The 21279-nt window shown below is 44.1% G+C and overlaps 1 protein-coding gene across 2 annotated transcripts in view; it reads right to left on the bottom strand.

Annotated features, from left to right (window-relative positions):
• The window catches only part of ELOVL6 (ELOVL fatty acid elongase 6), a 135721-nt gene extending 114722 nt beyond the window's left edge, over window positions 1–20999 (bottom strand). For both annotated transcript variants that reach the window (XM_019534100.1, XM_019534102.1), the window contains exon 1: window positions 20678–20999. In XM_019534100.1, the coding sequence (XP_019389645.1) occupies window positions 20678–20766 (89 nt within the window). In that variant the 5' untranslated portion in view covers window positions 20767–20999. The remainder of the gene's footprint in view (window positions 1–20677) is intronic.
• Between the last annotated feature and the right edge of the window lie 280 nt (window positions 21000–21279).

The raw sequence follows: 21279 nt of genomic DNA, 5'->3' as shown, positions 1-21279 counted from the left end.
TTTGAAGGCCATATGCGACACTTACTAAAGAAAGCATTCCTTGTGAGGATAATGTGACAATCTTGACATATTTCTTCTTTTTATATTTTCCTCTCTCCACATAGAGAGTATGTCCTAAGGGTCAAAAAAGCTTAATACAGAACAGCATGCTAAACAGAGAATCAAATTAATCACTGATACAATTCCAGGGTCTTCAACAGACCATTTCAGGGAGGCAAACTTGCCTCTTCCTCTTTACAAGCCGGTGGGGCATGCTTTTCAGATGAATCTCTGTTAGTATTTACTCAAGATGAACAGAGCAGATATTGGTCTGTATTAATTCTCTTCACTGGGAGTCAGTTTAGTGTTGTGGAGTAATTGAGGCCATCAGATATCATAATCAATATATTAAATGTGAATGGCTTATTACCATGGATGATGATGTCCTGTTCTTTATTTTTCACTTAATTTGCAGACTTCATATGCTGAAGCTAAATAGCAACACATCTTGAGCATTCTATTGAAGTTATTATCAGAGGATGCTGAATGCTCTGAAGAGAAATAGTTTTATTGGATTTTTAAAAGGTCAACTCCTTCCATAAATTTGCAATTAAGAACGATCTCTGCTTTTACAGTTTAACCATGTGAGATCAGAAATGAGACTACCTTCTGTCTAGGGCCGGGGCTGCATGGCTTATTTCTTAATTAGTTTACCAGTCAAGAGAGACGGACAGGTTTTTTTTTTTAGAATAAAGTATTCATTGTATACTGTACTAGTGTAAATCCCATTTGTTCTCTGCATTTCCTTTTCTATTTTGTATATGTGATATATGCCTGACAACACTCCCACGGAAGAAGAACACTAGCATTATGTCCCTGTAGCAGATGAGGAATTGAGGCATCAACACTCAGACCTTCAAAAGATGTCCCATTAAAATCAATGGGATTTAGGCACATAGGCACCTTTATGGCTCTGAGCCTGAGTGACCTGCCTAATATGAGATGTCTGTGCAGAGTAAGAATTGAAACTAGATGTCTAGACTCCCAGGGCACTTGATTAGCCACCCTTCCTCTTCTTATAATGTACAGATTCATTATGACTTGAGCCAGTAATATGGGTTACTCCATTATTTCCACACAATTTGCTTTTTAAATTCTTCCCTCCCAGAAAAAAGGGGCTTCTCTGAACACCCAAGATCTGTCTACCGTTGCTTCATTTTGTAACAACTAGTCTTTGTTGATCCTGTGACATGACACTAAGGTAGCCTGAGATTAGACAATACTGTTTTTTGGAGTCCCTCCAACCTACTACATCATCTGAGTGATGACCGGTAACATTTGTGAAGCATGGGCATGGCTACAGGGGAGGTCAGAGACCACTTCAAGGAAACTTAGCATGTGAGAGATAGATTGGAACCAGTCGGGTCCAGGAGGGACCTGCTGGCCAAAGGACAGAGGAAGGCTTGCTTGATGACGCTTGGGCAGCCTCCGTGTTCATAATCAAACATTACAACAAAGGTGTAACAGGTGAGTGGGGCAGGAGTCGTGCAGCCACCAGGAGGCTTCACAGCCCTCCCTGGGGCCTGATCTTGCTACACCTCCCAAGAAACAACCATGAAAATTGAAACAATATAGCCTAGTGTAAGCAAACAAAAAATCCTTTTATCTCTAGAATGATCACTAACCTATAGCAGTAGATTATCTGCTTAAAACTTTAATTAAAGGTTAGATTGTAGCCATGGATTATGCAAAAGTGCAAAGGAATAATGAGGCTTAACCTGTCTTCTGGCTCCCTATGTCAGCTACTTAGAATGCACTGAATGCATAGGGAGTTCCTTCCAGGTAGAAATATGTTCCCACCTTGTACAAACAATGAGAAATGGGTAGCTTCAAAGTTCCAACTGTTGAAGCAAAATTCTGAATATGGGTGCTGCCAATGCCTGAACTTAGTTTGACTGAGAGTGGAAAACCCCATACAGGGTCAGACTACCCGATTGTCCATCATCTGGGACTGGTGTCACATCACATCGCTCTGCGCGTTACAGCTTTGTTCGTTTGTTTCCCAATTCATGAGCTGTTGACCAGCCCTGGGTCTAACAGTGGACAGCCGCACCTATCCCCTGCACATAGAAAGCAAGGGCTCACTGTGAACCTCGTGGGCCAACAGACCCCCTCTGTTATATTTGTTGTTACTGTAACTGAAGACATCATTTCCTATGCATCTAAGCATAAGTCAAATAAATTTCACCCTGTTCAAGAAACCGCTACGCTTCTGTGCCTCAGTTCTCCTCGCCAGAAAACCCGGCCTGTTTTCGTGTCTAATTGCCACCCCGGCCCACCGTGACACTGGGGCTTGGTTCATCCCCCCGGGACATGGCGTCACGAACAGGATCCGCGGGAGGTGATTTGGAGACTGAGTGGATAAAAAACTGCCCATGGAGCAGTGAGGATCGAGCTGAGCGATGTGTGGGATCATCTTAATTACCATCAAGCCGTGAATCTGGTGGGGGAGACTATGAGCGGGTATCTGTCCCTCCGGGGAGATGGCGGGGAAGGATGAGCTGTCCGGCTCACCCCGGGAGCTCTGGGCTGTGTCTTAAAAGATCCTAGGGCTGTGTATCGCCCGAAGGGAGACACTGGATCTTTGGCCTTACTGAAAAAGAAAGCTCCGGCCGTAGCAAAATTCCATCCAGACCGGGAATTTGCAAAGTGCATACAGTATATGAGGGAAGGGGGTGAGGATACTCCTCCCGATGAATTTAATTGTCCGAGCCTTACGTGTGGGTCAAGGCAGCTACGAGAAAATCTGGAGAAGAACGGAAGGAAGATAAAGTGGACAGGAGCAAAATGGAAAAAGGGCTGCATAATAAACATTTTATTCAGAGAGTATGTAGCCTTATTAAGGGAGCTCACTGACACTAGAGCACAGCTCACGTCCGCAACAAAAGCCGCAAGCAAAATTCTAGCCGAGAGTCCACTGCAACATGGTGCCAACCATGTGGCGAGCGCGCCTAGAAACATGCTGACGCCACAGAGTCCCGTTCTGCCCACGCCCAGCCCACTTCCTGTTAAAGCACCGCCTGTGACCCTGCCCGCCTGGGATCTGCCTCCTGCCACAGCGCCACCTGCTGTAATCACGTCACCACCCCCGTACGTCCGCCAGCACCCCCTAGAAGACGCACAGGAGAACTGCGACCATATACACAGCCAAGTGAGAAACAAGATGTAACCCAGAACTTGGAACAAGATGTAATGGGGGAAACAAGTAACCGGATGAGCAACGATAAAGGCAGGAGTGTAGCAACCACAAGTGAAACCACAGAAAGGAATGTTGAACCAGAGATCACACCTGCTAAGCCAATAGCCGTACAAAAGTTTACTATGGGACCTCAAGTACAACAGCAAACGACAACCACCAGGTCTAGGACAAGATCGGAAATGAATGAACTCAAAAGAGAGACCAGCATTAGAAATGAAGAAACTCCTATAGCCTGGCTAGGAAGGCTAGTGGCTGAGGCTGGAAGTGAGTTAGTAGACAGGGAAGAAGCCTTACAACTGGTTAGGAATGCAGCATGGAGCCGAGCGAAGGTGGTGGATCCGATCCCTGTATTAGCAAATTATTATTGGCCCATCCCCTTACCAGCGCTTGCAGTAGAGGCACTACAGTGGAAGGTTCATGCGTGGCATGAAGGAATGGTGAATAAAGCAAGTGCCACTACACTGATACATGCAGTTATTGGAGCATCCTATGCTCTTTGGAATCCGACCTTTAGGGCATTAAATCTTACTCTGGATCAGGTGCAGGGGGCATGGCCACACCGCTATGCCACCACACCAGGGGATGTTCCTTGCTTAGCAGAAGCTATAGAAGCGGCGTGAGAAATTTATGGAGGAAATCTAACAATCACTGTCCGGCTATTATTAAGCCCTTCTATAAATGGACCAGTGATGCACACCTTGGGTTTATTAGATCAACTTCAGGGAGCGATGTGACCGAGACCCCAAAAGAGTGCATACCCTACTCAAAACGAAGAATGCGAGATATAAACAAGTATACCCCATCGGAAGTCCCAAAAACCCTTACCTCCGACGGGTTGATAAGAGAACTTACCATCAGGCTTATCAGAAGAAGGTAACTAGAAGTCTGCCACAGATGAGAATAAATCATCAACCGCGAAATTCACCGCCTCAAAATCCAAGAAATTCATCAAGCTATCTACCCTTTCAACGAACACCACTGGAAAGAGCCATTTTTGCCTTTTTGATGGAAAAGTCAGGTCTTTCGAAAGAACAATTGCGGTCACTCGGAGGTGAAGGACAATGGGCTCTAGCTAGGACATTGGGTTTCGAAGAAAAAGGAAAGCCAAAAAACAAATAAGTGCTGTCGGCGGGGGTCCGGCGACCGGCAGCTATGCCAGCTCTATAGAACAAGAAGGCAAACGGACAACGGATAATGGTTCAAAACAATCTGAATTAACCCGATACTCACCAGTTCAATGAAACGATGACCCAAAATGGAAAAAATTACCCTGTCATGATGAAATGACCCTCAAAACGGTTATACAAGATTCTGAGAGTTATAGAAGGTTGAAGGTAGAACAAGGAGTGGAAATGATTTTTTGGAAGGGAGAAACATCAGGAGACGATGGTATCGATGGTATGGAAGAAAGGGGATTACCGGTTTTAGGAGAAAGAGTTGATGTAGCGATAAACCCTCGAAAATTTTCAGTGATGATCCACGGCCGTATTCAGTGGTAAAGATTCAAGATCCTGAGAAACCAGATAAAATAGTCCCCACGGAATTTTTATTGGACACAGGGGCACAGATAAATGTAATAAGAGCTACAATCCCGCATATCAGAACGAATCGCATAATGCTGGTGCAAGGGTTGAACACTGCCACCACAACAAATAGGGTAAAAATTTTGGTAGAAGGACACAAGAAGGGTCTAGATGCAGTACTAGGAAGTATGAATATCTTGGGAATACCTGGGATAAAATTGTTGAATTTGAAACAGAAAGTGATGGAGGCATTGCCTATAAATATTATTGCAAACCACGAAAGACATAAACCTAAATTGAAGATCATTTCTTCCTGGAGGTACAACCCTATCCCCACAAAGGGTAAGCTTAGGGAGCCGTTGGAAAAGTTACTGAAGCACTTAGAAGATCAAGGATCCATTACTGCCATTCAAGCAAGCACAAGATTATCCCCAGGGTGGGGCATAGCAAAGCCTGGAAAACCGTCTGAGGTCAGGTTAGTTGTGGACTACAGGGAGGTGAATAAACATTGTACTGAATTAGCACAACCTACTCCATGCAATTTGGTTCAAAGTTTAAGAGAGATGGCCGAATATCAGGCAGAGAAATGGCTAGGAACTACTTTAGATTTAAAGGATATGTTTTTTTCAATCCCCATTCAAGACGATGACGGAGTGCTAAATATGTGTGTGGCCGGTAAGATGTTTCAATGGAATGTATGCCCCCAAGAATATCGGAACGCTCCTGCATTGGCCACTGCTGCCATGAACTGTAGTCTTGAAAAGTTCCGCCATAATAACCCAGACAGTAGACAGGTGGAAATGTGGAGTTACATTGATGATGTAGCTATAATGGGTCGGGAAGAAGGAGTAGTCAAGAGAATTACCCAGAATCTGGTAGAGCATCTCTCCAAAGACGGATGGATGATAAATTTAAAGAAGTCAAAACTGGACCCAACCTCCGAAATCGAATTCTTGGGAACACTGTTCAAAGGCGAAAGACGATATGGAGTGTCTCATGGAGAAAAAGATGTTACCACCTTGTTGAAGAATAGAATCCTCAAAACTAAGACTGAGTTCCAGTCTATCTTAGGAAAGTTAAACTGGCTAAGACATTACATCCTACCTGAACATTTGTCAGTCCTGTCGAGAGTCCAACAACAAATCAGAGATAAATCAAGAAGAAGAGCACCGTGGACGGGAAAAGATACAAAGACTTTGGAAAAGCTACTAAATACTATTGAAAACACTTCATTGAGCGCCATAAATTTTTCAGTTCCATTGATAGTAACAGTAGGATTCTCGGATGAACACCTATTCTCCACCGTAAAGGACTCTAGCGGGAATCTAATGTATACTGCCCATAGAACAATTCATTCAGCTCAACACTGATATGGAACCATTGGTAAAATTTTGATGGCTGCCCAGTTAGTGGAACCGTTATCTGTAGGACACGGGAAATTCCAAGCAGTAGGAGCCACTTTACTCCCGCAGTTGCTCCACAATCGACCAGACCCATGCTTCCAAGGGGATTTATCCACTTGGAGTGCTCTGGTGCTAAACCATTTATACCAGTGGCACCATTGGAAGCATGTGGATGTAACACCTCTGGAACTGGTGAAACAAGATGAAAAGGTCATTCTGTATGGGACTACGGAACCCGCTTGGATGGCCTCGGATGGTACCACATGAGAGGGAGGAAGATATGGGTATCATTGTAATCCATGTCAAGTATATCACATCCACTCGGGATGCGAGTCGGCTCAATGAAACAAACTTTTAGGTTTTAAAGAGCTCCTGCTACATTGTCTTACATGTCACAACGGAACCCTCCCAACCCTCCCAGTTCCAGTCCTTACTATAGATTCCCAATACATCTATAATATTGTTACCGGCCAAGCCTCGGCATCTGAGAATCTCGATGTGTGGGCAGAGACCTATGATCTATTGAGTGAATTTCAAATACCACCACTAGTGAAACACACCCGATCACATACTATAGATACTGATCCGGTACATGAAGTCATAGATAAAATACTACAAGAACCAGACTGCCAGGAACAAGTACTCGTCAATGAATCTATATGTACAGACCCCTACTTGACATGGATGCATGAACACTGGAACCACCCAGGGTCTCGAGCATGCTACGAGCAATGGAACCAGGTAGTAAAAGGAAATCCAGGGTATGGCAACTCGCAAGATTGGAAAAGGATAGTTCAAGCATGTGAAATATGCGCAAAAGAAAAGTGCCACCCTACGGGAAACACGAAGGGCATCTTTGATAAGACAAAATTTAATCCAGGAAAAACATGGCAAGTTGATTTTTTAGGACTGTTACCTGAAACTGCTATTCCGAATAAAGGGTTAATAGTAGTGGATCTAGGAACACGGCAGGTTACATTCATCCCATTACGAAAAACCCACGCTACAGCTGTGATATCTGCATTGATGGCTATATTTTCCATCTGGAAAGTACTAGATATTATTCAATCAGACAGAGGACCACCGTTCACTTCAGCAGCAATAGAAAGATTTGCCACATCATACAATATACACTGGCATCACCATGTACCCTACCATCCTCAGTCAAACGGTGTAGTTGAGAGAGTTGTAGGGTTATATAAAGAGGCATTGCGAACTAGAGGGAACAGATCGTATAAAGGCTGGGTAAAGTACAACCATGAAGTACTCATAAATCTTAATGCTGAAAAAGAACTTTGGAATACGAGAGATATTGCACCGACAGATCCATGGAAGCCTAAATTCCAACCTTTGGAACTCGTGTGGGTCACACTTCCAGACCCAAGACACAAACACCCAAAAGTCCTAATAGGAATAGTAAAAACACCGGAAATGTACCCTAATACGTACTTAGTCGAACTTGAAGAAAGTGGCCAAAGCATTATAACCCACCACAATTGGTTGACCTGAAGGGCGAAAAAACAGCAACCTGATAAGATAGGCCCATAAAGTAATGTTGGTTATGATAATATTAGAAATCCCATTCTGTCCTGCTATGTTTTATATTCCAGAACAAAAGTGACCGAACGTACAGAGGAGTGACACTCTTCAAACAAACCACTGACCCAACGAAGTCATCGGATCGCAGACATCAGAACATGATTGGGACAATCAGACTGTTTTATTGTATATCTTGTATATATGTTACTATCACTGCAATTCAGAGCCTCGATGTTTCATCAAATTCCATTCTTAGACTTATATCGCTATGGGCAAATGTCACTGGGGATGATGAAGGGGAAAAGGGATTGACAGCGTGTTTGAAGGTTCCCATGTCAACAGAGGATCAGATCCTTATTCCCTATGTCACGCCTCATAACGTCACCGAATGGTTTTATAGGGTAGCAGGACGCAAGGTATCATCTATAAATATCACCCAAGATCCATTAACAAATAAAGACTGGGTGATAAACTATGCATGGAGGAAGAATTTAACTATTTTTGATTTATATAATTCTAGAGAAAAGAGATGTGAACAAACTCCTATAGAAGGACAATCAACCCCACTTAAAACCGAGAAAATACCTTGTTCCAAGATTCCATGGGGAATAAACCCAAATGAGGAGAATGGACCCCATGTGGATGATTCACTTATTTGGGACCCTAGGTCTGTAAATCCGGTCTGGATAGTGTCATTTCCTCCCTATCCGGGACCAGGACGGGTAGCCCCAGTTATCCGGGTTCCCCTTAAGACACCAAAACCCATAATCAAATGGAGGGTCAGCTCCGCTGAAATGTACTTAATGTTTTACTATCCTGTCCTGCGAGCCTCAGTGCTCAGTACAGCGTGTCATGGGATAACCAGTTATGTAGATACGAACTACCCAGATCGGCTTTTTAAATTCGGAGATAGCTGCTCAGAATTGTATACTCTGGCCCCACTTGGACTCGCATGGGCCTATAATGATGGACGATTAAGGTTAAGGTTACCTGCCATACTTTCTGGAGTTCAGTGTTTTTTAGGTACTGTTCTTTTTTGTCCCCCATTATCCGCTAACACCGCTCACCCACCCAGTCCAGCTATTTTGCATAGAAGCGCCCGATCATCCGGTCCGGTTTGGAGCTCCCTGACTAGGGGAGAAAGAATAGCCCAGGGAACGAGTTGGGCATTTGAAGGACTCTTCTTGTGGGGTCTTGGGATTGCAAAGGCATGGATAGCTCTAGCAGAATTAGCAGAGCAAGTTGAACTTTTGGCCAACGAGACGGCTACAGGGTTCGAGCTGACTGATCAACAGCTCCAAGCCACCTCTCGCATGACGATGCAGAATAAATTGGCATTAGATACCCTACTGATCCAACAAGGGGGGTTATGCCAGTATCTTAACCTATCCCACGAGATGTGCTGCATTGCTATTCCTAACATATCCATCCCCCTCCAACAACAGATAGCAAAAATTCGAAAAATAGCGGAGGACGTTAATGCCGTCTCCGGCATTGGAAAGGGATGGTTATCTCAAACCTTTAAGTGGCTTGGATGGGACGTTTCATCATGGGTGATGAATTTGTTAACCCCTTTATTATCTTTCCTGGTTATTATTATTGTTATAACTACGTTAGTTTGTTGTGTATTTAAGTGCGTCAGAAAGCAAATGTCGGATTTATCTGTCTTTGTCTATACTCACATACCAACTCACATAAGCTTAAAAGAGGAAACCGAAAACGAATGTGAATACGAGCTCTAAAATGAAGTTCCTAGTTCTGGCTAGAACATTCTGTTTGAGGATAGATTTCATTGGCTAATAAATTCATATATAAGGTTAGGAGCCCCTCCTTCTGGGGGGAGATCGCGCTAACTGGAGACAGAGGCTGGTGCTTCAGGGACTGTCTCGCAGTCAGGCTTTAGGGCCTATTGATCTCCTCCCCGATTGGCACTCTGTGCTACTAGATTTGATTGCGGTTTTGATTTCCTGGTTTCCGACTGATCTTCACCAATTACCGACTACGATTTGGACCATCCCACTACGACTTCACCTCGTCATCTCGGCATCCTGACCTTGGCATTATTCTCCGACTAACCGATTGTCCATCATCTGGGACTGGCGTCACATCACATCGCTCTGCGCGTTACAGCTTTGTTCGTTTGTTTCCCAATTCATGAGCTGTTGACCAGCCCTGGGACTAACAGTGGGCAGCCGCACCTATCCCCTGCGCGTAGAAAGCAAGGGCTCACTGTGAACCTCGTGGGCCAACAGACGCCTCTGTTATATTCGTTGTTACTGTAACTGAAGACATCATTTCCTGTGCATCTAAGCAGAAGTCAAATAAATTTCACCCTGTTCAAGAAACCGCTATGCTTCTGCGCCTCAGTTCTCCTCGCCAGAAAACCCGGCCTGTTTTCATGTCTAATTGCCACCCTGGCCCACCATGATACTGGGGCTTGGTTCATCCCCCCGGGACCTGTTACTTGCCACCAAGCACCACAGAAGGACGCTGCAAGGAATGTATCAAATACCCAGGCTCAGGGTACTTCTACTGCGGGGTAGGTGAGGCAGATCATGCCAGTCAGTCAGGGTTATAGCAGTAGAAGTTGGACAGGACTGGCCAAAGAGTAGACAGAGGAAGACTTCTGAAGCTGTTTCACCATATCTCTCAGGCAACTTCTGCTGGTCACATGTAACCAAAACTGAAATCTGTGAAATTATCATTACCTGATTTCCAGATGAGCTGACACTGACAGGCGTAGAGGCAAATCACAAATTGAAGCTTGTTGAACCTTGTGGTTTTCAGCATCTACCACAAAATCCTTTGACTTGTTAACTAGGCAAGTCTGACACAGAAGCCTGGTGCTACAAATAATATGGAATTCTGTGATGTCATTTCTATGGGGCTGATTGAGTGGGATGGCATTTTAGTGTGCAAATGTTAGTTTTAATATTGTTGCGAGTCACCTGCACTCTGTAAATCTCTAAGCAGACCGGTGCCCATGAAAACTTCTGTTTATTGTTTTCGAGACAACAATTTTTCATAATTGGAAATCAGGTTTATTTATCATTTACACAGAACTAACAATATACTAGGTGCTAACAATATACTAGGTGATTTACAGTTCACTGAGCATTTTTTTCCTTTCTCCCTTGGCTACCATACAGTACAACTAAGAAGAAGGCTTATTCACAAGAAAGTGAAAAATTAAAGAACAAAAACAAATTGGCTGAAGAGATGGTACTCCTATCATTCAGTCCATGCACTCCAATCCCACTTGGATTTGTACACCACATCCTTTACTGGGCTGTTGAATTGTTTTCCCTGAGCAAGTATGTATCATTTACTGTGGCAATCATGACTCCACTTTCTGCACATCCTTTCACAGCATCTGATGAAGTGAACATGGGCTCACAAAAGCTTGAGCTTTCTCTCTATATATCTAATTTAATTAGTCTGTAAAGTTGCCTATCTGCCCTGCCTTCCAGTTGTGACTTCCGCCAGTTCTATCTCTTGATAGATCTACTTGTACACTACATTTGGGACCCCCAGGCCATTATTGCATCTCTCTGCATTATACAGTTCTGCAATATATAATCATAGAGTACATAACAGCAAGAACATCATTTAAAAAAATGTTGATCTTAAATAATATTAACCAAACTGGCAATCATGAGTAAATACTCTTTTTTTCTCCCCTCCCCTCAAAAGCTTTGTCTACAGTTTCACTCTACTGGTCATAATTATTAATAAATTTTTACTACAATAAAAACTAGTAGGGCAAAAATTACTCTTTACTCCATTTCCCCTTAGGAAGAAAGAATTACCCAATGTCAAGCAAAACTTGAAAACAAGTTACCCCCCACCCAGCTGGTAACTTTAGAAGGAAAAATGTAGGCTGGATCCTGTCCTTGCTGAAATTAATGAAATTAGGATTGAGTTCTGCCTTTGTAAAGACCAGTCAGACGGCTGGCCATTGTTATTATTTATCATATCATAACATAAGAAGGTAGCACGTTCTGACTTCAGCCAGGTCAGGGCCCAGTTATGTTAGGCATTGTGACTAAAAACAAATATGGACAGATGTTTGCCACTCCTAGGGCATCAGGAGCCTGATCCTGTGGGACAATGGTCCCCAGTGCCATGCTCCATCCTGGGGCATGGCAGCTTTCAGGGGATCCTTGGGGCTCATGTGTAACGTTGCCACATCCCAACCTGAAGCATGCATCTGCAAGCCCAGAGGGTTCCTCCACTCTGGGCTTGCAGATTGCATACTGACTCAGGGCACCGCAGTATAAAATGCATGCCCTGGGAATCCACCTGCAAGGGAATTCCTAAGGCACACATTGGCAAGTGCAGAGAAGGGAACTCTACCCTGTGCCTGCAGACCGTGCCCTGACTACGGGCAAAACACCATAATATGCATGCATAATATGCATGTTGCAGGAGTCCCTCTGCATGACAGGGCCCCTGAATGCGGTCCCCCATTTGTAGATGCATGTCCCCAGTTGGCATGTGGCAGTGCAATAAGTGTAACAAGAAAATGTTCTGCTGGGTGCTTCCCGTGACACATGTCTGTGATGTGGGAACCTGGGCAGGCTCTCCCAGGGCTCCAGTGGCCTGATCCTGCGGGTTCTGTGAATTCCCCTGAAGCCTCAAGAGCGCTTGCCATAAAGCATGCAGATGTTCCCTGTAAAAAAGTGGGAGAAATGTATGCCATCTATTGGTTGCAGCCACAATGTTAGGCATTTATGGCATAACAAGGGGATTGAACATATGTTTGCTCGGGCTTTGTGCCTCCATAAAAAATTTTATGGTGGTACAAAAGCAATGCCTGTTTCCATCCTGCCTGAAATGCAGGAAATGGCAGTCCTGGAGCTGAAAGAAGCCCCATGTGAGTGGAAGTTGTTTTTTGAGAGAGTCCCACTGAACACAGGAGTCTACTCATGAGTTCACTAGAAGATCACAGCATAACAAATTTCTGCAGTTTGCTCACGTTGTCTCCCCCTAGTCAAGCTACTGCACGAGCATGTAATCAAATCATGTCTATTTGAGGAAGTAACATAAACAGTCTACTTTATTATATTTATTTTTGGGGTTTATAAAAAGATATTAAATAACATCCGCTTGCAAAGAGTTACCAAAAATTACAATGTATTAAAAACACAAATGTGGGATGGAAAGGATGCATTTGACTAAATAAACATGTCACAACAAAATTAAATTAAAAACTGAAAATCAGGAACTCAATACTATGCAGCATGTAGTAGTGACCAGGACTCATGTATAATATAACAACAGAACAGATAAGGGCAGTTCAAATGTGACTGTATAAACCTGTTTTTCTTAACAATTAATGTATCTAGGGTGAAGAAAAACCTTTTTAAATTATACTTGTGAACTTGCACTTTGAGGGTAGATATAGAGGAGCCACTCCATGACTACAGAGGATGTCAATTTTCAACAGTTCCTAAGGCCAAAACTATTCTACGTGCCAGTCCTAAGCTGCATGTTACAGACTGGAAAGTCAAAACAGCACACAGAACATGTCCCCCACCAACATGCTGGTGACCTTCCGCCCATGAAAGTTTGTGCTATATATATCTACCCACTCAGGTTAGTCTATAAGATGCAAATCTACCTTGCCTTCTACTTGACAGACATGGCTAAATACATCTTTATGCTCATGGGGGATTTAATCAAGTAGGTCAAAAGGCATGTGAGTACATATCCAAACATATCAGTAATGGGCCTTAAGGACCAAATTTTATTCCCTATTGAAAGGGAATGGGAAATACAGAAGAAATTTCACAAAGTTCATTTGACAGTTTACAACTGCTCCAACAGCTGTGAGTAGCTTGGAAAAGCAAGGAGGAATGGTGGCACATTGCTTCCAAACCCAGGATTGGGGGTGGGGTAAGGCAGGGGTGTGAGGCACACATCAGTCCTGTAGAAGACCAGCCTTTTAACTTTCCTCTTCTGCACCCCTCTTCCAACTGGGAAATCCATGTTACTATTTGTTAAAACACCTATGCTTACAGAAATGCCTGCCCCTAACCACAGCTTTAGTGTTATTTGCTTTGTAGGATATAGAACTTATGAAAATGTTCAAAGTGACCATGCTCAAAATTAACACAGACATTTTGGAGACAGTCCTTAAGTGCCTATTTAGAAAATGGTTTCTAAGTCACCTCTGAGCAGGAGTTGGTAAGACTAAAGTTAACTTGCAACTGTGCGAATATGCTGACGATGCAAAAACCTTGTGCAAACGTGGAAGAAACTTTCAAAATACAAAACACCTTCCCACATGTATGGAAACTATGCACCAATGAGGACCTAAGGCTACAGATTGAGCAATAGTATGTGCCTATTTCTGGACCCAAACTTGAACCTGGTGACAGGACACAGAAGAAAGTCACTTTAAAAAATATTGCCCATTTCTTATTTTATAGCTTTATACCTCTGCATGGTGCTTTGTAGACAAATACAAGGTGAGCTCTGTTCTCAGAAACTTAAAAATTCATGAAGCAATATGATAAGAGTTCCACTCAGACACTACAGGTATATGGAATAAACAAGATGCTAAGGCCTACAGTGACCTATTGGTTGCTGGAGACAATGATACATCTGTCCTAAAGGATAAGATTTATTTTTATCTCATTATTTTTCTTCCTTTTAAAAAAATACAAATACAGACATGTGCTGTACACACAAAAAAACACATGCTGATAAACTGAGCAGATATCTGCTGTCTCCAAATAGCAATGGATTGCCATTCCTTGTTAGCTACATCTCTGAAACTTCATGTAACTCAGATCTCAGGAAGTTACAACAAAGTAACTTCTTGCTCAGCAAATCAGCGCGCTGGGAAAATAGTTTTAATTAGTACCTTATTTCTGCACCATCACATTATTTTGCTAGACTGTGCTGCTCCTGATACCATGACACTCATAGTAGTGAAGGGAATAATAGGTCCCATAGTTAGCGATAACTTTAGCAATGACGGTTATTGGAGCTAGTTTGTTTCCTGCATCACCTGGTGAATTAAGTAAAAATGTGTAAGATTGTGCATGGAGCCATTTAGCAAAACACATATCTCCTTCTGTTCTGGTGTTATTTATGCTGTTTCATTCCACTTTGCAGTGCTCACTCTTTATACAAGGTTCCCATTGATATCACTGAGAGTTCTGTCAACAGCCAAAAGGCAGAAAAAAGCCCTTTAAGGAGAGTGTTTTCCAGGTATGATATTTGATTTATTAGGTACAACAGAAACCTATTCTTAGCTTGCATTTAATAATATTAAATTTATGCTGCACTTAGTTGGCAAGGATTGTCTTTTTACTTCACATGTACAGGGCCTAGCACAATAACGCCCTAATTCTTCACTAGGGCTTCTGCTTGCTACTGAAATAAAAATATTATTATTAGCAAAAAAGAATGTTAAATGCATCTCATATAAGGTTGTTCTGGGCAAACTATGATACATATCTGCAATGAAATTAAAACCCAGGAATTTGAGTCTATTTAACAGGAACACTACATTACAGAATCTTTGGATGGAGTCAGGCTCTTGCTACAGTTACTCTATGTTGCTCTAGCAGCACTAAGTAGCAACAGGATCTGTACATTTAGCCCTGTAAGGCAGGGCTCTCAACCTTTTCAGACTCAAAGCCTCCCTCATTAGACATGGAAAATGTCAACTCGTCATTTTCACACTACAGAAAATTCTTGTGTCGCAGAGAACTTCGAAAGGCCACAGCAGGTCAGAATGTTTTTCACACTGTGGATTCCTGTTTGAAATCTCTGGGGTTATCTTGTGAATCATGTCTACACACCTAACAGTGCCAACATTGTGCTGCACTGTGGCACCCTTGAAAGGATCTCAAGGCTCTGCAGGGTGCCATGGCACCCTGACTGAGAACCACTGCTCTAAAGACTCCCTTTGTATGAGCAAATCCCCAGGTGGGGAAAACAGCTCTCATCTTCTTAGTTCCCTCTGTAGGAGGCAATGTCAGAAAAAAAAGGGACTAAGGGGGGGCATCCTAATCTCTTTTACTTTTAGGTTTTTGGTACTATAATGTTAAGGTTAAAAACAATGAAAGGTTAAAGAACTGCTTATTGCTATTTTTTTTAATACAGAAATATTTTTCCTAATCTGAGGCATAAAAAAGTAAGCCTGGAGTCATAATAACTGACTTACCTGCATCCTCAGAATAAACATCTGTCTTGCTATAAAGTGTTTGAGTATTCATAGTAAGCAGCCCCTTTCAAAGAATATTTGTTGCACAAGAACTGATTGATTTAGGCACAATTTTGCTAGTTACTAATACCTGCGCTACGGTATGCACTTCTGCTTTGCAAGGTGATCTCAGAGTACAGATACTGGCTTTTAAAAGACAGAATAAATTATTTTGGAATTAGCAGAAATAAACATATCTTTAAAAAAGAAGCCACTTTAGAAAGAGTACATCATGGTAAGATAAATAGCTATAGCAGCTATACAGGATGCAATAGAACAGAAACAGGAAAAGTTTCTGTGTAATTTTAAGCAAGCCCTCTCATGACGTCACCTCACACAGATAATCTCAAAGCAGTCAGCACAGGCCTCCTGCTTTCCTATTGGTGAGCACTTTGTCAGCAGACATCAGAAGATAATTATTATTGGCCAGACAATTACAACAGGAACAACTGTCTTTAGTGTTGGCAGAATAAACCTGGAAGTCTGTAGAGATACAAAAAAACAAATGGGGGGAAGGGGGGGAATTTGCTGCTTTTTCAATGAATTTATAAAATTTTCCAGCCACTCATCATTTGCTGTCTCACTGACTGCAGCTGTATATAAGAATCTCAGCTCTAGAATCCATTTCATAGTACATCTAAAGGCAATAACAAATACAAATAAAAATGTAAAACAAATTATTAGAAACCTTAATATTAATATTAGCTCTTCTTGCAGCAATTTGGCTGCAGGGAAGCAATAGTTTGCAGACATTACTAATTTGCTGTACAGCAATTTCTCTCTTTTTGCAGCAGATTTAGTAATGTTGGGTGTGAGTGAGAGGAGAAGAGTGGGTAACTTGCATAATTTAAGAAGTCATCATAGTAAGTACTGGGCCTGATCCTGCTCTACTTGGAGAAAAAATTCTCAGGGATTAGGAAAACACCCAGTATCTTTACCCAACGACCCTTGTCTGCCTAGTAACACATATACTTTTTTTGTAAACCTACATAACAATATTTTACTATGGTGAATGGGTCTGATTGTCCCATAGCATAGGCAACTGGTAGGGGGTGCACAAGGGTGCACATGGTCCCCTGATGAGGCCGGCCCCTTGATGGCCAACACTGATGCTGTCGGTAGGGCTGGTGCTCCCCCATGTGTGACCCCCAGATTCAGGAGGCACCAGTCACTCGTGTCCCATAGTTTGATTCTGGAAGTTGACTGATGAGTCAGTAATCTCCCCTGTAGGGATCAGCAATTTGCCAAGTCTTTAGCAGCCAAAGGATTTTTTTTTAAATGGTACAGAACCACAGAGTCTGGGGGATAACTGCATGGGGGTATAAACCACACACACACATATTAACTGGAGTATGATAGTTTAGCTCATAAAGATCACAAACATGATACATTAGCTCACAAAGAACTCATTATTCAAGCTTCCTTCCTAAACAAGCACTAAAATTACCCCACTGCTTGGGCCCAGATTTCAGCAAGTCTTTGCCCTCATGCAGCCATCCACTCCAGGGTGCTACAGGTTACAGTGCTGGATCCTTTGTGAAGTGAAATAAGAACACTTGGATTTAAAATATGTTTAATTACTATTACTCCCAATGAACAGCACGGAAACTCCAGAAATGTTATCCCCAGAAGGGGGAGAATTCAAAGACAGAAATGGGAGTTAAGTACCTAGTTTCCATTCCCTAATCACAAATCCTGGCTTAGGAAGCTTCCTCAAGCCTGGTAGGTCTCTGTAGTGCCTGTTGCTACAAGACTTTCAGTTTGCTTCCCTGTCCATCACCAGCCTGAAAACAGCTGTTATAAATTAAAAAGGGTCCTTTATCAGCCTGGAATCCCAGAGAGCACCAAAAATCTTACAGCCACTTTTACTTTACTGTCCCCTAGGCTTCAAGATACTAGTCTTGCATCTTCATGGTAAATAAATCGTGTAATCTATTTGGATGGCAAACAGACAGTTAATTCCCTAGGTCCATTTCATCATACTAATCATTAAGAATAGTCACTTGAAACTAAGATTTGTTTTATTTAGACGTGTAAGATACAAAAGTATATTTCTGAAATGAACAGAATGAGCAAATAGCTGTACCTATATACTAGGAGTTGTTTGACCTTCATCTTATGGTGAAACTACTGCATTTTAACTCAAAGAATTATTGTAGATTCAAGTGTAAAACGTGTCACAAGTGGAATAGCTCCTTAAGCAAAGACCTGGTTATTCCACTGATATTTACATTTGCTGCAAAAACAAATAAAAGAAATAACATACTTTTCTCTAAAACATGTTGTTTAATAATTCCATTTTGGAGCATCCTGATGATGCTGGTCCAGAGGATGTTATATTAAGCCTTTGACAGGTAGTAAATGGCTTCTTGACTTTAATATTGATCTGTATTTGGAAATCCCATTGGTATCAGCCCTTCCTCATCCCCTTTGGCTACTGTATTTTACCTTAAGTTCTCTCAGAAATAAACATCCTGGAAACCTGAATGATTTCATTAACAAGTGAATTTACTTTAAAGCAGGAAGAATCTTTACTAGTGTTTCCAAGGGAACATTCACAAGGCAGAAAGAATCTCAATGGGCATGTCTCCATTTCACATCCAATACTGTTCTCAAACGAGAGGCGCCCCTCCTACTTTTATATGTGAACCTGGAGTCCTAATACATCAGTGCCTTTAAAGGAGCTAAAATAAGACTTGAAATTCCACATATAGATTATGGAGTCTACTTAAACTGCAAGGCAACAGGATGGAAACATTAGTCCCCTCCCTGAAACCGAGAAAGTGAAAACCCAGCAGGCTAAACTTTGCAGCAAATGAGGCACCTAAGGAGACTTTAATAATACTTAGCACTCAACAAACTTCAACTAATTAGTCTTCAAAGCACCCCCGGAGGTAGATATGGAAGTATTTTTCTCCCCAAGCAAAAAACTGGGAAACTGAGGCACACAGGGATTAGGTAACTTCCTCCAAGTCACATGATGAAGTGCAGCAAAGCCCAAAAGAGCATAAAGGAGTCCCAATTTCCATACACCATCTCTTGCAGGTTTCTGAAAGTATTTATTAACTGAAGAAGCACTCTTCCACCCCTTTATTGAAATGTATGAGGATGCCAAGTTTTTTTTCAAAGGAACAAAGGAACAAAGTTCCATACCTTCTCCTCCAAGCTGATCTTGGACTTTTCCTGAACAAGCTCCCAGTCCCCACCTGCCTGCCTCTAAGCAGCCTTTAAGAAAAACAAATCCCAAACCAGCACCAACAGGGATCAATCTGAACAAAGTGCCCCAAGGCCCTTCAGAAGCTAGTCTCCTTTGTCATCTCTCTCCAGATAAGTGGAGAAGTAAAAAACATTTTCTTGGTCAATTTTAACTTTTTTTTTAGCAAGGAAGTAACTACCAAGCAAGCCCAGAAAAGGTCCCTGGTGGGGCCTTGAATCCTTCAGCCTGACTCATCCAAGAGGCACTGCTGGAGTCCGTATCCAACCCCATCCTCCAGAAATCCTGGCAGGAACAAGGTTGGGGTTAGTCATAGTGGCTGCATCTACACGTGCGCTTCAATGTGTCACATACAGGCCTATTTTACTGTGCATGAAAGCATCATGTAAAAAAAATATGCAGTAAAATAGGCTACCGTGCATTAAGTATCACTTTAAAAATGTGCACTTTTGGTACTGCGCATTAAAGCAGCCTACCGTGCAGCTATTCAGTGCCCCGCACTGGAGGTACTCCGTTTAATATGTGACAGGAAAAGCGCATTCATGCACGTGCAGACGTGCCCAGCGAGGAGTCTTTTTGGGTGGAAACAGGCTGGAAAATGTCAGGCCAGCACGCAGTGAAAGTGTAAGAGAGATGAGGGCGGAGAAGAGGAGTGGGGAGGAAGAGCAAGGGAAGGGAAGAAGCACGGGGAAAACAGCCAGGAAGGGGGCAAGAGGGCAGATGGAGGCGAGGGCACAGCACATGTGGGAGCAGGGAAGGAAGGAAGAGTGCAGCGGGGTGAATGGAGGTGGGGGTGAATGAGCTGCAAGGAGCCGGGGAGAGGTGGACTGAGATGCTGAGGGCAAGCGAGGCAGCCCAAGGAGGGGAGGGTGAATGAATGGAAGCTGCAGTTACAGGATGGGGGGAGAGGTGGAGGGAGAGGAGGATAAAGGGTGGGGAGGAGATGCTGAGGGCAGGTGGGCAAGTCAGAGGGGCTCAGGAGGGGGGCACAGGAGAGGGGCGGACACAAAGCGGGGGGATGGCGGCTCCGCAGTGCCCGGCAGCGGCAGCGGCAAGGCCGGCCCCGCCGCCTTCCCGCCAGCCCGAGCGGGCAGCCCGCCTCCCGCCTCCCGCCGGCGAGACGAGGGGTGGGAGAGGCGCGGGCGCCGCCGGGGAAGCCTCTGCCAACAGGCTGTCCGCGCCTTGCCCTGCCTCCATCCTCCCCCTGCCCGCAGCGTGCAGCCCTGGCCCGCTTGGCCCCGGGTTTGTTTTTTGGGGTTTTTTTAACTTGTGCATTGGAAGCTGGGGCAGAGCCCGGCGAGGGGGAAAGAAGGGCGCAGAGGAGCGGGAAAGGCACAAGCCCAGCCTCGCTGGGAGGGCTGCAGGGGAGGAAGGAAGGTCACGGAGCTGCCAGCACGGGGATGCCGCGTTATGTAACCCGGGCACAGGGCGGGCGCTGAAGCCGGGCAGAGGCGAGCCCCGGGCCGGCTGGGCGCGCAGGTGGCGGCCCCCCGCCCGAGGGCCGGCCCGGCCCCGGGGCTCGCCCGCAGCATCGCCTACCAGTTCTCCTGCATCCACTGGATGGCTTCATTCTCGTTGAATTGCTTCTCGAATTCGTATTCTTGCAAAGTCAACACTGACATGTTCATGGGCGCGGGCGGCGGGGGGCGGGCGACGCCTTGCAGGGGCCGGGCGCGGAGCGGAGCGGGGCGGGCGCTGTGTCGGGCTCTCGCCGTGCCGGGCTGTGCCGAGCCCCCGGCCTCTCCCCCTCGCCGTCTGCCTTTAGCTGTATCCCCGCTGCAGCATCGCTCCGCTCCTCTCCCAGCCCTCCTCCGCCCGTGTCTGGAGGTCTCCTCCTCCCCGTGTCTGCATCCACCCCGGGAGGAAAAGGAGGCGGTGCGGTCTTAGTGCCCGTCTGTGCGCAGCCCAGTCCCTGCCTGCTCCGGGTGACACCCGTGCATCTTATCTAGACGAGTTATATCCCTTGTTGTCCTAGTGGTAAGTTCCTACCATGATCAATCAGATGGTATTCCCAGGACAGGTGATTGTCTCTGATATGTCCTCCATCGGAGGTCTATATTGAGCAGATTATTTTTGGTGTTGGGTGGTGGAACCGGAGCGTGCTCCATCCACTCCATGCATGCATTGACCTGTTATAGCAC

This window comes from Crocodylus porosus, unplaced genomic scaffold (genome assembly GCF_001723895.1).
Source record: "Crocodylus porosus isolate Cpor-Errol unplaced genomic scaffold, CroPor_comp1, whole genome shotgun sequence".
Taxonomy (NCBI): domain Eukaryota; kingdom Metazoa; phylum Chordata; order Crocodylia; family Crocodylidae; genus Crocodylus; species Crocodylus porosus.
Note: the sequence above shows the minus strand (reverse complement) of the source record. Positions and strands in the feature narration are given on the sequence as shown.